Source organism: Typopeltis vanoorti, chromosome 16 (genome assembly GCF_054136105.1).
Source record: "Typopeltis vanoorti isolate ZY-2024b chromosome 16, IOZ_Tvanoo_1.0, whole genome shotgun sequence".
NCBI lineage: Eukaryota > Metazoa > Arthropoda > Arachnida > Uropygi > Thelyphonidae > Typopeltis > Typopeltis vanoorti.
Genome location: NC_143564.1, coordinates 65,639,251 through 65,657,553, shown reverse-complemented (window position 1 = coordinate 65,657,553; position 18,303 = coordinate 65,639,251). Strand labels below are relative to the sequence as shown.

Here is an 18,303-nt window from a genome sequence, read left to right as displayed (position 1 = left end):
TTGAAATGTTTGCCAAAATGCCATAACAATTATGTCTAATTTCTATTTAATTGCATTAAGATAAATTATATATTTATGAGTTGGCATGTGTTCAATATCAACATAATACTGAACATCGATCTTTATTATCAGCATGCATATACAGAATAAATCAATATATTTAAAAGAAGTGGTGTGTGTGTGTGTCATTTATGACAAGAAGTTATCATAACATTCTTCAAACTTAAAATCTCTAACTTAATCAGAGTCAAGTTGTAAGAGAAGCTAAAGTTGATAGATGATAAATATTAATATATAGATAAAAATAATAAGAAAAGAATGCACTTTCTTCATTAGTTCATGTATATTTGACGTTTCAAGCATTATGTACATCATTGTGAAACATTTTTAGCTCTGAAATTGAAAACATTTATTTCTATCCACATTTCTAATGGGTAACTTGTATTCTAGCAAAGAAATGTTTTCAGTTACAGATGGTCCCCAAGTTACCCATGGATTGTGTTCCAAAAGTTCATTTGCCAAATCTTTTTTTTTTTTTTTGTTCTAACTCAGGATAAGATTTCCTAAAGACACAATATTATAAATGAGGAAACAAGTTCTCAAGTTATGCCAGTCCACAAGTCTATTTAACCATTAAACTGAAATAATGAACAGTTGAATTAACAATAAATAACAGAAAACAACTTATAGTAAACAACTGTCTATATATATTTATTTGTCTGATTATCATCATGTTTGTCAATTCTCCCCCCCCCCAAAAAAAACAGCTGAATCCCTTGTTATACACAATTTATAGTTTTCAGCTATAATTTTTTCAGCTCATAATGTGAATAAATGCTCTCTCTCTCTGCCTTCTTTCATATATGGTTGTGAATAACTTGGATAGAACACAAATAACAACGATTGCTTTCCCCTCTTCTACACAGTTAATGTTCATATGAATTATTAATACCTTGTACAACATTGCTTGTGCATTTGTAGCTTGGAGACCTCCTACATTTAACAGAGCATCTTATATCTAAAATAAAAATATGTGTGCTGCATAGACTTACATTTTGTGGGATTCTAGGGAGCCGGTGATGATCTGAACATTCCACTGAAAATTCCTATAAAGATATTTGTCTGTTTTAATTTTCACTAAAAGTAAAACTATAAGAATAATTATGTTATAGAGCATAAATATATTTAATGAAAAGTCATTTTCCTTTAATGGGATTTGCTGAAGATAAATTATAATATATATAATATGATATAAGATATTATTATATGAGAAATTATATTATATATATGAGAAATTAAAGTTATAATATCAGCATATAGGTTCATAGGAGACTTTCTGAAATTTTTTGCTGGTATGACTTAAAGGCATAAGTTTATTAAATGACCAAACATAGAGTAGTATCCTGTTTAAAACAATTTAAGAAGTTCAAATATCTCTGATATATAATAAAGTATCTTTGAAACAAGAATCAACTCCCCCTATGGAATACTATTAGCATTATAAAAAATTACTATACTAGCACTCAAAGTTCCATAGCATCAATGCTATTCTGGAAGAAATTCACTACAGTAAACCATTTCACTATTACATGGATTTGATTGACGTTCACTATTTGGAATTTTTACAAAAATCTATTATTAGTCTGGTGGCTAACTAATGGTGTATTAGAACATGCATTTCATTACTCAAGACTGATGCCATTATTACTTGAAAAAGACTTATGATCATGTAAAGTTTCGGATAATATTTATACTTTAGTTCACAGGATTTTTTTGCATTCAGAATAATTTTTTTCACTTCTGAATATGAATAATAGTAGCTGTGCTATGAATAGTATGAATTTATTATGAATCACCAAAACAGAGCCTGTTATTTTCTTTTTATGTAAATGCTATCCAATAAATGGTTGCAAGTCAATGCGCACTGGTAACCATCAGTGGTATAAGAAGGTTCAATAATATGGAAACCCTACCTCAGAAACCAAACATGGAAGTTTTTCAAGCTAGTTCAGACCTCCAATAAGCACAGTGCTGGTCAAACACTTAAGCAATGAAATTTATCTTGTCTAAAGACAATCATGAACATCTATTCCTGCAGAGGGATTCCAAAATGAATAGCCTGCTAGTTGGAGAGTGGAAGCCCATTCTACTCAACTAACCATGCTGGCACAAAAGATACCCTTGGTGGGACATGAGGTTTATGGAACTGACACCTTAATCATTACAAGCTGATAAAATATGTTTAGATAAACATGTTGCCAAAATAGGTTCAGAAAGAGTGGCAACACATTTGTCTTGAAGAACAATATATAAATTCTAATGATATGCAATTTTTATATGATGTTTATTAAGAAGTCAAAGCTAATATATATATATATATATATATATAATTCCTTAGATTTTAATGGTGCCTGTATATTTTTGTATATATGATTTTACACACACACACACACACGGTTATTATAAGGTCCTTGTGCAGTTTCAAATATTTCAAATTTTCCATTCTATACATGATAAATTCAATCTTTAAAAAACATCACAAAGGTAATTTAGACTTTTAGTATGTACTAAGAGCGATTCATTTATTTTATTGTAGTTTGGTAAAAAAATTTATCTTTAGTCACAGTACAAAAGAAGATTTAGAACCAATTACAACAAAAATGCACCTTACAGGAATTCCATAATGAACTGTATGAATAAGTTTAAAGAAACAGGTTCTGTCAATGATAAATGATCTGGAAGGTTAGCAAAGTCTGGCATTGTACAATAATCCTCTATTGCAAGTCATTGCAAATCAATAAAACAGACATCTTTGGAGCTGTCTGGATTCCTGACTCAACAGTGTGTAAAATTCTCAGAATGAAACTTAACATGAAAGCCTACATAATTCAAGTTCAAGTGTTACTGGAAGAGGGTTACCACACAATTGATTTTTGTCACCAATTTAATGAAAAACATGACAGCATCACTTCATTTATGGACCATTTTGTTTTTTGATGAAGCAACATATAGAGCATTGAAAAACCACACGATGTTGAGGAACATGAAAGAGATTCCTCCTAAGGTCAATGTCTGGTATACAATAGGAAAAGATCACACAAATAGGAGCCATTCTTTTTTGAAGGATGGGTTGTTAAGAGTAAAAATTATTTCGAAATACTGCAGTACTTTATTCCTGATCTAACATGTTTAGGACTTAGGAGGTGATAGAGTGTTTCAGCAAGATGGTACATTTTATTATGTTGCTCTCTGTGTTAAGCAGTTACTGAATGAAAATTTTCCTAGCTGATGGAATGGAAGAGGTGAACTGATCTCTTGGCTGCCCAACGTTCACCATATTTGAGCCCACTGATTTTTTTTCTTCTATGGGAACATGTTAAGGCTATCGTTTAATGAACAAAATCCAGCTCTTTAGACAATCTGCAGATTAGGACAACTAATATGATTCAGGATATTATTGAAAATTAACAATTCCAAGAATGAATGTACATAACACTATAATAAATTCTTTCACTTACCCTTTTTTTCAGACTGATTTTATCAATTATAGGATACAAGTTATGAAAATTTAAAACTGCACAAGATCTTTATAATGATCTTGTGCAGTTTTAAATATATCACCATATATATTATCAAATTCCTAATATGCACAATGAAGGAGTGTACAAAATACTATGATAGTACTACATGATAAGCTTACATTAGTATTAACTCGCAGTTTTCATGAGAAGTATTGTGATATCTGTGATAAATTTATGTTACCACAGAACTCTATCAAGTTAGTGGTCATTTTGGAAAAATTTGACAAATGCATCAAAAGTTATAACATATTGATGACACATCTATCCATTTTGGCCTAATGTATATGCTAGACATACTTTTTTCTTTTTTTATGGTCCAAATGAAATGATTCAAGAAATTTTAAAAGAGATCCTGAGTACCATTTTTCACTAAATTCCATCCAGTCATACAGAATTATATCCAATCAAATAATTTTGCCAATAAAAATAGTCCAACTGAAATCAAAATTGAACTATGTGGACACTTCATGTATGTATGAATCAATAAAATCTGAGATAAATCCCAAATTTTATTAAATTTTATGATGTGCAGAAGAATTCCAAATTTTTTAAAAAAAAAGAAAAAAAAAAAAAGGCAGGTTAGAGTGTTGAACTATTTGAGTATGCTTTGTTTGAAGTGTAAACAAAAATATGATGTATTTCACATGTAAGTTTACAACTATCAAAATGGTGTGAATCACCATTTTGTATTTGGAAATAAGTGACTTCTGATATTTCTGTCAGTCAAGCTTCTACAAACAGTAGTGTGATCTGCATTAGGGACAAAATGCAGATCACACAAAAGGCAACTTGAAGTGAAGTCAACTACTCTCCACAGGAGTAATTGATTTCAACAGTCAATTATTCCTGTGGAGAGCAGCCAGGATGTGGAGATATTTCAAGTGCAAACTTTTGTTTATTCACATTTGGGTGAAATAAGTATGAAAAAAAGAATATAATTTCTTGATAAGTATAATTTTCTTATAGAATTGCTTGCTGCTGCTGCTTGTACCTCCAAACACAGATCATCTATGGTCTAAAGCAGGGGTTGGCAAACGGCAGCCCGCCCAAACATGCATTTTTGGCGGCCCATAAAAGACGGCCAAAAATTTTGCACGTTTGGCGGCCCATAACCATACTTACATGGCATGTATGCTGAATTATGTAAATAATACATTTTATAAAGGCGCTAGCTGATTTTTTTTTTTTTTTTTTTACATTTTATAATATGAATAATAAATTAAAAATAATTTTATACCTATACTTAATGATATCGCTGTGCAAATTGGTGTGAGTCAACCGTGTGTGGGGATAACCAGGTGACTTCATCTGATGAAAACCGAGATTTTGGCGCACGTTTTCAGTAGCATTCCCTGGTCTGTATTTTAATATAATTCAATAACATCAACTATTATTTTCAGAGGATATATATTTCTTAAAAATAATTTCAAAAATGGGTTCAAGAAAACATAAAATTGCAGATGAAGGAAGAAAGTTTAATGATGAATGGAATAGCAAGCACTTCTTTATTGAAAATGAGGATAATCTCCTTTGTCTTATTTGTCATAAAACTGTTGCTGTTATAAAAGAATATATCAGACATCATTACAAGAATATTGTACTTTATCTCATAATCTCAAACTTTAAATATTTCTGTGTTTTTCAAGATTGATATAATAAAATTGATAACTTAAGAAGTTTTTTTTTTTCACTCACTATTTTCTCTTAATTAAACGCTTGCAATTATTAAAAATAAAAGTTGAATGTGGCTCGCGAGTCTGTTAAAGGTTGCCAACCCCTGGTCTAAAGGCAAGAAGTAACTAGTTTTCTCAAAATATACCTGGTCATATCTTGGTGAATGTCAGCTGCAAACTTTTATTTTTTTCAGCAAGACTGTCAACTGTGAATCATTTAATTGCAGCAAATAGCATGTATTGTCATTTTCCTCCAAATGATATCCAACTATTATTTGATATCACATTTTATCAGAAAGAGTTACCAGCATTTCAGAAAGAATGCTGGTAACTCTTTCTGTATATACTACATTGTTCATTGTATAAGAATGCAAAGACTTTCAAAGACCTGCATATTGCCATAACTGCATCCATTTTCCTGCAATCAGAAGGGGGTTAATGTTTTGTGGTAGGATAGTTTACAGTAGTGTATATATGTTATTGTATTCATGAAGGTAACCTCAATATACAGAGGTTGAATGCACTGAGTGATTTCAGTAAGATTTATTCCAATGATTTTATTAATGTGAATGCTGCACACTAAGTCGCACTAAAAAGGAATGGTATAACTATTTTCCAACTGCAGCTGGAAAACAATTTCACACTACATAACATTGTGAATTTTGGCTTGCTTTCCATGTTGACATATAGCAATGTCACTATAAACTGCCATTGTACTCTTATGAGCAAGAGCTTATATATAACAAGCATTATCAAGAATTCAATAGCAAAGCAACAATTTCAATATTCTTTATGAAAAATCAGAAAATGCTAGAAAATAAAAAAAACTGGAAAAAAATTGGACTGATCAGAAGAGAGGAGAAAAAAATCAGATGTTCAAAAATATGAAACAGAAATAATAATAGTAATAATAATAATAATAGCCGAAAAAAAATAACCTCTTGGCTCTTTATCATAATAGTAACCATGTTGGATTTTCAGCAAAATTCTAAAAAATGCTATTTATAGGTATTTCTTTCTAGGGAGATAAAAAAAAATGACTATAGAGTAAGCATCACTGTGTAAAGATAATTGTGCTATGCATCATTATGTTCTACAATTCCTGGAAAGATGATAGTTGGTAACAGGTTAACACATGCAAATAGATGCTAGGTCCTAACCATACTGATACATTTTCATGTGGAGAAAGACACTCCAGATTGGGCTGCAGCGTACTGATGAGTAGCCATATCTTCTGAGGTAAATGATTGAGAAAATGAGATAGGCAAGAAAGCCAAGATGACCTGATTCTGAACATCTTCATAGAGTTGTTCTTGTTTTGGTATTTGGATAATGCTTTAATAGCTCTCTGCTGCTCCTTTAAACCAGTTTTTTTTTTATTTTTTAATGTGGCTCCCACCCATGAAAGGCTTCTATAAATCTATAGTACATTCATACCATGGGTGGGCTGAGAATTTTTTTTTCATTTTTATTAATTTTATATATATATTTTTGAATTTGTTTACTTAATTTTAGATAATCTGGAAACTCTGCTTAAGAGATTAAACATGGAACTTTTTCAAGTCACTTCAGGCTTCCAATAAGTGGGGGTGGTAGTCTCACACCAGGCAATGAACCTCATCTCCCACCTGCTTCAACAGTGGCATGAATGCAATTTTTTTATTACTTTTTTTTGTGGAATCTATACTTCATGAAAGTGATCATAAAGATTACCTTATAGACTGCACTATAACAAGTGATGTAGCCATCAGTCTTCTTGATAGCCTAGATGAGTCTCTATGCAATTTTGCAGGCTACCTCAGTACTTTTACTGAACCCTTAAGTACTCAGAAATCCCTTAATTTGCAGGGTATTCAAGTATGATAGTTATATCACTGCCACGATTATTCAGAGAAATAGTTTATTTTACATTTATCTGATTATTAACTAATTATTTCAGTTAATCAAACAAGAATTTTACTGATTAATCAATGCATTCTCCTATACTTACATTTTGTGTTTTACTGCAAACAACATGGAGCTGTAGTCCAGGTCCAGGAACTTTTGTCTCATAAACAGCCTTCAAAAATTCCAAGTCATTTCCTAACTGCAATGACAGAATATTAAATATTGCTTTTTAAATAATAAGAGTAAGATATTAAAATGGAGAATATATTGGAGCCAATCCATATTTTATAGCCAAATATAGAAAGAAACTTAAGTTTCAAAACTTACTGGAGAGCATATGAGAAAATAACCTTCGGCATTAGAATTGCCTTGGTATGCACTACTTAAAAGACATGAACTCTTTACCCAGGCATCAATATGTTTGCCTTTTATTAGTGCTTTTAAATTAGGTTGCAGTGGCCTGACAACTGTTTTGAACTGTTGGTTCTAATCAGAGACCAAGCACTTCAAATTGTTCAAACTGTGAATTACAAAAACTTAAGTGATCTAAAAAGGTCACTCTCTCAAGTTGAAAATGGCGAGACAGCAAATAAACCACTAGAGTGCACAGGCCTAATGGTCTTTTCAGTGACTAGACAGAAACCTAAAGAGAGCAAAAACTTCCTGTTTGGTACCTTAGCAATCTTATGTTAGAAAGTTATATTCATCATAAGTAAACTCTTGGTAGGTGCATAATCAATTACTAAGTATATCCAAAGGGCTTCAATTTGACAAAATTAAGATATATTAAATTGAAGGATAATTTGGATCCATCCATATTTTATAGCCAAATATAGCAAGAAACTTAAAATTTTTGAAATTTACCAGAATAAGAGCAAGATATTTATTCAAACACTAAGAATCAGGGAAAAGGAGGGAGTAACTATAATAATCAACACTAATCATGGAGAAAAACTTCTTAACTTCAAGTAGGATGATGTGGGCAAATTTCAATCTAAGAAACTGGACAATGAGACTTATGGAACTACATTGTCTTTTTTCTCCATGGAGGATCTCCTAGGACAGAAAGAAATCCAGGAGTACATATTGATATTTGAGGCAGGAATAGCTATCAGAAACATGAAAAGGAAGCTGGAGGTGATGATATTCAATCTGAAATATGGTGGCATAAAAGTTTTGCAGTAGCTGATGACTGAAACAATGACAGCTCTACTCCAATTTATAAAAAAGGAAAATAAAACTGAACATGAGAAGTATAGGAACTTCTGTGCTGATTATTCCCCCCCTTTTAATAAGGTAAGTTGCAAATTTGCCTAAAAAGCTTTCTAGACATCCCTGTGCTCATTAAAAAGAAATATTTTAGAGTCTGTTATAGTAAAGATGCAATGCACAAGTCCAGAAACAATGGCAAGAGAAAACCTACACAATGATCAAGAAACTAAATTTAAATTTAAATTTAGTTTCTAAATTTAAAAACCTATAAAAATGATTTCCAAACAAGACCTTCCCTAGAAACTATATACGGAAGGTGTGAGCAAGGGAGTAAAGAGTAGGTTCTTTTCATAGAGTGGCTGGAAATGCACAACTGTTTGAAGTATGGTGAATGCAGACAGGTTGAATAAGTTTAAAGCATGGTCTGATGAGTTTTGCATGTGACAGTCTATTGTTCCTGCAGTGAGTCTTCTGACTCCATGGAGGCCTGGTGTTAATAATAATAAGTGATGAGAATATCATGCCACAGCTTCATAAAATTCCAAACTAAGATTACTGGCTATGTCCAAAACAAATATGGTACATGTTTCCCAGTTATCTAAACATGACAATTACAAAGAACTGAACTTGGTTGATACATCACTAAAACAGTGCTCCATATTATGAAACTAGACTTTTATATAGTATCTGAGGACAACACAATGCTATGATTACTGCCTTGTTTGGCAAAGACCATTACTTCAACTGCATGGAACATACTATATGAGATGAATTAGAATGCCAGAACAATATGAAACTATTATTAAAAATAACGAGCCTTGTGTTTACAATTCCATGGTCCAGCTCATCCCACATACTCCATGCAATTGACATTATTGTTCTTTGCAAATCAAGGCAGCAATTGATAATGTGTTGCTTCACTTTTTGCAATTAATAGAGCAATGATCCTTTATACTCTATCAATTTACAATTAGAATACATCGTATTACAAACCTGATTCAGATGAGATGATCATAACTGTTAATAATGCAAAAAGTGAAGCAATATGTTAATTTTCTAAATAAGTGCACATTTTATTAATAACTAATCATATCAAATATGCTTTAGGGATTACAGTCCATGGCCATAAGTGTTATAAAACAGGCAAACAAAATAATAAATTAATGTTTTCCACATGTATTTATGTGCTGGTTGTACATAATCTCTTATTATTATTTCTTCTGTTCTAGGACAGGTCGCGTCTCTCATGGATAATAATTTGTCATTTTCTCCTGTCTTAGGCAAGATGTCTCATCATCGTCTGGCTTATAAAGTCGGTTTGTTTATAATGGGACAAAACCATATTAATAATGGACTTTCTTTGGATCATGACCATTTTATCTCCCAATCCAGTATCTGATACACTAGTCTCTCTGGATGTATCCTGGCTATGTGATCAAACCATTCCAACTATTGTTTGATATTATACATAACTGTATGTCATCTAACACATTCACATCTAATTTGTGCATTTAATTATCTGAATTCTCTCCAGTATGGTTTAATTTTCTAGAGAAATTTCAATTCAAAGGCTAGCACTTTTCCTTCATTATCTTTTCTAACTGTCCATGTCTCAGCTCTAAAGGATAGTGGGTATAGTTTCATGTGGGTGTGTAATTTATTACTTTTCCATATTTTTTATGATTTAGTCATTACTGTTCATCATTCGTTTAAAGTAGATGCGATCAATGAACTTAAATAGTTAAAACTTTACTTATTTTAATATTTATTACTTTGGTGTTTAAAATTATTGTTACTTCCTATCCTCATTATTTTTGCTTTGCTGATTATCAACTGACATATTTTTTTAATGGTTTCTTCTGATTTTATTATCTGATATTGTAGATTAGGTTTAGTATTTGCAATTATGATAATGTCATCTGAATATTTTATATTAGCAATACATCTGTAGCTTACTATTCCTTTCTTCTTCTGCTGTATTATTAATAAGATCAATGAAGAAGTTAAAGTAGTGGCAAGAGTGGGCAACCTTGCATCACTCCTCTCTTCGCATTGTATAGTTGTATTCTGATATTACCATATAACTTAGTATTCTAATTATTTCATAATTTGTACATTCATTATATATAATTTGGAGTAATTTTTCTCTATTAACATAGTCAAATGCTTGTTTGAAATAATAATACAGTTAGGGTAAAAATATGCTCGACAACAGATCCTTTTTTTTAAAAAATTTTCTTTAGAGCATATACTGATTTGCAGAATATTCTATCACTTCAAAAGTGACATATTTTTAAGGCAATAGTATTTCTCAGACTCAACACAATTTACTGTTGTCACTCTTCATACAGTATGATAGAGAAAAACCACTACCTTAAAGTTTCAACATTTATTAAAAATTAGTAAGATAATGGGTCACTTTCTCAATGAACATTTCCACATGTACATTTAACATTATGAACAGACTCCTGTGGAATCAACAGAACTCACTAGAGAAGAGGGAATCTCCCTCAACCGACAACACATCTCTCACATATCTTAAAGTCATTTCCGTTCACAATAGACATTGGCAATGCATTATACTTGGTTCTCACTCTCCACATAAAACATTACTACACACATTTCTTCACCATAATCTTATATAATTTCCAGGCATGATCTTCCTCTCTTCTTTTCTCTCTCTCCACATGTATTAATTTGGTAAAACCCTGTCACATTAATTTAAAATCTCTCTCATATCATTTCTTGTCTGCCTACTCACTATTATTATTATTATTAATATTATTACATGACACCTCCAAGGAGTCCAAAGACTCATCGAGGGAGGGCTTACTCTACAACTCTGTCTTCACCACTCAATCCACCAACACCATCTACCACCCACCACTACTAGTATTTTCACAGACAATCACAAACATCCATGCCCATGGCAGGATTGGAACCTGCAGCCTTTTGGCTGTAGAGCAAATATGCTAACCACTCGGCCAACGCCCTGCAATTTATCATCATCACAACAAAAACTAGGATGAAATTTGCACACAGCAGTCAAAGTGTGGTTTGTTCAAGTTCTTGTACAGCAGTACAACAACCTTTTTTTTTTATCTCTACTTGTTAGTGTCTCCTTATTGTAATAACAATACAATGTGTAATCTTCACAGTTCTTGAAAGGTACTATATAAACTTCATTGATGGGCGATGATCAACAGAATTTATCTTCACCCTCAGATCCCAAATCTCATCCATCTCCTGAAGCAAAGTTCCAAGATTCTGAATCTCTGTATTTTATACATAGACAATCTCTCCAATACCTTCACTCTAACTGAAAGTTTTCTCTATAACCAGAAACCTGTTTTAGCACCATTCTTATGCTGACAATATTCTGCCTTCCTTCCACTCCTTTGAAATCTTCCCTATTGCATGATCCTCACTAAACAACCAGGCCAATGGTACATTCTCTGAAAATACATATTATAGCATTCCAATAAAGTAGCCTGATTAAATAACTATCCTATTCAATACCAAGTACACAAGTGGGGAGGGAATTGGATAAAACACGTTTGTTTTGGTTCAAGCAAATTTCATTCTAAGAGAGCCAAGCACATATGTTTTATTCACTCTTTTATGTGAAAGATTTAGTCAACACAATATACCGTCAGTAATGTTGATTTGTTATGGCTAGATTTGCATTGCTCCCTAGCCAACTCTTTAAATGCTGAACTATAGAACATGAATTAGATAAATAGATAACCTCTTCATATAACCACATATTCTAATTCTGCAAAAACAGACAAATTAAAAACTTTTTAGTCCTTTACAATCTTCTTCTCTCTTCCATCATCTATGTGGATGATGATAAGGCCGAATGAACTCTTTCCACTTCTGTCTGTGCCGGGAGAGTCCAAACAATTCTGTCCAGTTTGGTGTTGCTTTTTGTGATTTGGTTTTCAGGTCGTCTTTTATTTTGTCTATCCATCTAATTCTGGGCCGTCCTTTGGATCTTTTACCTTCCATCGTTGTATTCAGGATTTAGATAGTACTCTTTCTGTTTCCATGGCCACACCATCGCAGTCTTCTTTCTTGGATTTTGTCTATTATTGTTATTTCTTGTTTTAGTCATTTCCTTATGTCTTCGTTTCTTAGTCGATCCAGCAGAGATACTCCAAGTAATCTTCTTAGCCAACCCATTTCAGTAACTAATAATTTTTTCTCTTCAGCCTTTTTGAGATTCCAGCATTCACTTCCATAGAGGAGGACCATTGTCTCAATGATTCTTACTTTTGTTACTTGTTTGATGTCTCTTGACTTCCATATTTTATTAAGTCTTCCAAAAGTTTGGGATGCTTGACTGATTCGTCTGTTTATATCTTTTATAATTTCACCATTGTACTCAATAACTCCTCCAAGGTAGGTGAAGTTTTCTACCTGCTCTAGATTCTTACTATCAATTTCAATTTTCAGATTGGTGCTTCTTTTTTCTATTTGCGTAATTTTTGTTTTGTCTATATTTATGTTTAATCCAGATTTTATACACTCCTCCTTTATTTTATCAGAAATTTGCTGTAGATTTTCTTCTGTGCTTGCAAATAATGCAATGTCGTCTGCAAATTTTAAATTTGTCAAATTTTTCCCGTATATTTTGATTCTGGAGTCTTCATTTAAGGCATTGTTGGTTGCGTCTTCCAGTGTAAGATTGAACAGGCCTGGTGACAGATTGCATCCCTGTCTTACTCCGCTCTCTGTGTGGAACCAGTTGGTTAAGGTGTCCTCCATTTGTACTGCTTTCAGATTTCTCATATAGATTCTTTATTATTCTTATGGTTTTGTTGGGAATTCCAAATTCTTCCATAGTTCTCTTCTACGGATTGAATCAAATGCCTGACAAAGTCTATGAAATTTATGTAGCAACTTTGGTTGTACTCTAGTGTCTTTTCTATTAGCTGTCTTAAGGTGAATAATTGATCAATTGTGCTTTGCCCTGGTCTGAAACCGGCTTGTTCTTCTCCTAGTGCCAGTTCTATATATGACTTAATTTGTTTTTGGAGTACTTTTGTAAAAACCTTACATGGAATACTCAGGAGGCTAATGCCTCTGTAATTATTGCATTCTGTTTTATCTCCTTTTTTGTATATAGGAGTTATGACTGATTTGGTCCAATCAGTAGGCACTGCTTCATTTTGGTAGATCCTTTCAAATAATGTTTTTAATGGTTCCAAAAGTTGTTCCTTTCCTGCTTTTAAGAATTCTGCATGCATTTGATCAATGCCAGATGCTTTCCTAGTCTTGAGTTTTTCTATGCTGTGCGCTATTATTTCTTTGGTAAAGATATTTGTTTCCTCTTCCATTTCAATGGCTGGAATTGTAATATCCTCGGAGTTGTTTTTATTATATAAATCTTTGAAGTATTCTTCCCATCTAGTCATTCTTTTTGTTTTACTTTCAATTAGTTGTCCCTCTTTGTTTTTGATCATTATAATTTTTGTTGTCTGTGCCTTACTAATTTGGTCTATTTGTTTATATAATCCATGAAGGTTATTTTCTTTTGATAGCTTTTCTGCCATTTTGCATTTTTCTTCTAACCAGTTATTCTCGTCTCTTTTAACTAGTTTTCTAATTTCTCTGGTTAATCTATTATATTCATTTCTGTTTTAGTTTCATGCTTTTCCTTTGATTGCTTAACTTTTTTATTTCATTCAAGATCCAATCCTTTTTACTTTCTCTTTCTGTGTAACCTATTGTTTTTTCTGCCAAATTTAATATTATTTCCTTTAATTTGCACCAATGTTCTTCGACGTTTATATTCTGTTTTGGTAGTTCCTTCAGGTTTTTATCTAATTCTAGTTGATATTTTCTTAGAATATTGTTGTCTTGTAGTTTTTTTACATTCAGCCTCCTTTTGACTCTAAAAGTGCTTCCAGATTTTAACTTTATTCTTAGGTTTGCTAATACTAGCTTATGGTCCTTTACAATAAAAAGCTCAAATTCAGAGGTCTCTATGCTGATAATAAAGTTATAGTGAATATATCCATTTTTTAAACACCAGTTTAAAAAATAAAACAATATACTGAAAAAAAAAAAAAAAGTTTTAATTTTGCAGTCACTCCGAGGCACATTTCATAGGAAATCACCTTTTGAAAAGGCTTTTAGTTCTTTACCATGGAATACTGCTAATGATATTAAATTCCAGTTACAGCCCTTCTCTCTTCAATCTCCTCCTCCTCTGTAAAGAAATATCACTAACTAAGAAAGGAGAGCCTCTTTCCAATTTAAGAAAAGAACATGTTCTTAAGGCTGACAAAGGCAACACCAGAGTAATAATGAATACAGCTGGCTATCAATCAAAGATTTCTCTCCTCAGACTGCTTCACCATGCCCCTAGATCAGTGGTTCTCAAACTGTGGGGCACGACCCCCAGGAGGGGCGCAAATAGCTTGAAAGGGGAGGTGTGGCATACTTTCCTACAGATAAAAATTAAAACTGTCCTAAATCAGTTTTAAAAATAAAAACAAATAAAAATACAGAAAGAAAAACTTTTGATGATACAGGTTTTATTGGCAAGGAATTCCCAACTTTGAGCCAAAAAGCATTGAAGATCCTTATTCCTTTCGTAACAACTTATTTATGCGAGAAAGGCTTTTCTACTTTGGCAGCTATGAAGTCAAAGTATCGTTCAAGACTAAATATTGCTAAAGAACTTAGAGTGGCCATTTCTGATACTACACCATGTTTTGATAAACTTTGTTCTCAAAAGCAGGCCCATCCATCACATTAGAGTTTGACATTTAAATGTTTGATTATTTTTACAATGAAAAATTAAATACTTGTTAGTTAAATATTGTTTCATTTCAGTACATATTTTGGTTAATTGCAAATATTAAAACTAATTTTATTGTAGGCCTAATATTGTGATACTTTAATTATTTTGTGTCAAAAACTGTTAAATAGTATGTAGAAAACACAAAATAAATATTAAAATGTCAAATTTAGTATGACTTCTATTTAGCTAAATAAAACGGGGAGGGGGGGGCTGACAGTGTTTTCTCTTGTCAGGTGGGGCTCAGAGGTAAAAAGTTTGAGAACCACTGCCCTAGATTATTACCCTAGTGCAGGGTCCCAAAAATACACCATGCAGGTACATCTTTAAAAACAACAGTGGATGCAATAAGTTTGTCTACTTACCACTTAACCAAATGTTTCTCAAATTTGCTAAAAAACCACATTCACCATTATTTGGATTTTTTCATCACAAACTCTGCATATTTCATTCAGAAACTATCCAACATCTTGATCACATCAGACATTCTTGCAGTCTTGACATCATTTCACTGTTCACAAATGTTCCAGCTGAAGAAGTTCTTACTTCATGAAGACCTCTTCCCTCTTGGTGTGGCAAAGCTATTTAAACATTGCTTCCAATTTAATTACTTTAAATGGAATGAGCATTCTTCAACCAATTTTTTGGCCTGGCCATAAGAAAGCTGTGGTCTTCCCCGTGTGCTTATCTCTTTATAGAAATTTTGAAAAATAGTTTCTAGCATCAGCCAATCTAAACCCTTGATGAAGAAGATTTTGATATCTTCATCTGGAAACATAGCATTCTTGAGTTAAACAGCTTCCTTACCTCACTCACCTTATTTCATTAAAAATGATAAAATTCACATTGGAAATTGAAAGTGAAGCATGGCTACCTTTTCTGGATATATTCATCTCAAAAAATGCTGACAACAGCTTCACATTAGACAAGCCAATACACAGAAAAGAGACATTACTTCCATTATCCCTATATCATCATAGAATCATTCACGCTCTTAAAAACATGCTATTCTATCTTAAAGGAGGTGGCAGAGTTTCCCTTCCTGGAAACACCTCTAGTTTTTCATTCACAAAATAGGCAAATCTGCCAGAACAAATACACACACACATAATACATGGGCCTTGTAGCCTTAGTTGTTTCAACTGTAAATCCAAAACAACAAACCAATTTCTATCCTAAAAAAGTAATAGAAAGAAAATGAAGAACTGCAACTTCACTATCTTGCTCTTCAGGAAATTGGTTAAAAAAAAAAAAAAAACTATTTTCTAATTTATCCTGCTCCTAACGTTTCCAGTTTCCTCAAACATCATTATATCAGAGTGGTTTACAAACCTCGTCTTACCATCTGAAGCCTTGTCCACTCTTCAAAAGACATTGCTCCTTCCACAAAATATCCTGATGTTTACAAAATTCCTTGTTCCTGTGGTCTTGTCTACATAGGTCAGCGTCTAGAAGGCTTAAGATTAGAAACAAAGAATATCTCAGAGATGCAGCTCAGAAAAGAGAAAACTCTGGTTTAACTATGAATGTTACTCCTGTTACATCCTGAATGGAGAACTTTATTAAAGAAATAATTCATTCAGGATTTAACAAATCAGAAAAATCAGCTGAGAGAAAAAACTTGTACTCGAGCAAAAGAATTAAAGTACTAACTGTAAATGGAAATAGAATTACCTTCTTTTAGTAGAATTGTAAGACCATGTAAAGAACTTTGTGTATAAATTAATATTATATGAATGCATCATGTATACAATGAATGGGTAAATTAGATGTAAACAATAGTCCAAAGGTTACGGGTGGGCCTGAGGCATTGGCAATCTCAGAAAGCGACGCACATTCATTTCCCGGAAGACGCTACGAGAAATCTCACGATGTACTGAAATTCCTGCGGAAAAGTAAGAGGGCGCTATCGCGGCAAGTAACAGGGTGCTAAAAAGGGGAGAAGGATGGGAGAATAAAAACGGTTTGCAACCCTTTCTCAAGGCTTTTTTCTTGCCTATCGGATGATGTTTCGACTTCTCCCATGGACTGGAAGTTTTCCTGATGACGTTTCTTGGCGATAGCATGATGCGCTTTTCCCTACAATGTCTGAATTTCTTCCGATACTAAAGTGTGTGATGTTGGCATATGCTGCCTTTGCTGAAAGTTCTGACGGAACAATATCGCAAACGTATATTATGAACCAGCAGCTAGAAAAGAGCATGGCCCGAAACAGATCAAGAATAGACAAGGGAATAACGCCAGGTGCAGAGCATAGCTTAATCTGATGATCATAGTGACCCACCACGTGAACACAGGCTTATGGAAGTATTGAGAGGTAATTCAAACAAAGAAGGACAGTTCAGACGGACCTGGAGATCCTGCCCCAAGAAATGGTAAAGTACAGATTTTGTTGTATAATTACCCAGTCGGTAAAAGAGAAAGATCATTGTAGTGTAATAATCGAGTATGGACAGTATTTAAGAACTTTAAGTGATTATTTAGCAGTGGCTAATGTCCATAAAACAAATTGTCTGGAATGATTATAGATGATTGTGACTAGCTTAATATGCAAGACTAACACAGTAGGTAAAATATTGATTAGAAGTGTATAATGTGTATATTATGTGTGTTTAATCTCTAACTTAAAAGAAGGATTTATTGTTCATACATTAGAGTATTAATCACTTTGATTTAGCTTGTCACTGAACTAATTGAAAGTGAGATTGGTCTAAGTGTATATTATGTCTTTAGATTCCAATAAATGTTTTTTTCTTCTATACCTGAGTTTTGCCTGTGATATGAACCAAAACTACCACTCATTAATCTGAACCATAGGGGGGGGGGGATGAAAGAAAGGATAGAGGTTACGACTGCAAACCAGAATTTACTTAGCCACAGTAAAGCATTTAGTTTATGAGTTTAAGCGCTAAATTTATTCACCTATGTGCACCAAGAGTCTGGAAAAGTCTCCCTGAATAAGAGTCCCCTCTATTCTAAGATAATGCTGGCACAGCTTTAAAAAATAAATTTGTCAATATCTGAAGAGGAGACAGCCCCAGAAAGAAATTAGAGGATTCGTTTCTTTTAGCAAGGAATAATCTTTAACAGTCAGGGTAAGCACATGAGTAAAATTAGGAATCGGCTAGAGATATAGAAT

At 32.8% G+C, this 18,303-nt stretch overlaps 1 protein-coding gene across 5 annotated transcripts in view; it reads right to left on the bottom strand.

Annotated features, from left to right (window-relative positions):
- Positions 1-18,303, bottom strand: part of LOC150098087 (DENN domain-containing protein 1A-like) — a 224,361-nt gene that overhangs the window by 169,152 nt on the left and 36,906 nt on the right. For all 5 annotated transcript variants that reach the window (XM_090406168.1, XM_090406169.1, XM_090406171.1 and 2 more), the window contains 2 exons: positions 7,245-7,340; positions 1,053-1,106 (listed from right to left, as the gene is read on the bottom strand). In XM_090406168.1, the coding sequence (XP_090262294.1) occupies positions 1,053-1,106; positions 7,245-7,340 (150 nt within the window). The remainder of the gene's footprint in view (positions 1-1,052; positions 1,107-7,244; positions 7,341-18,303) is intronic.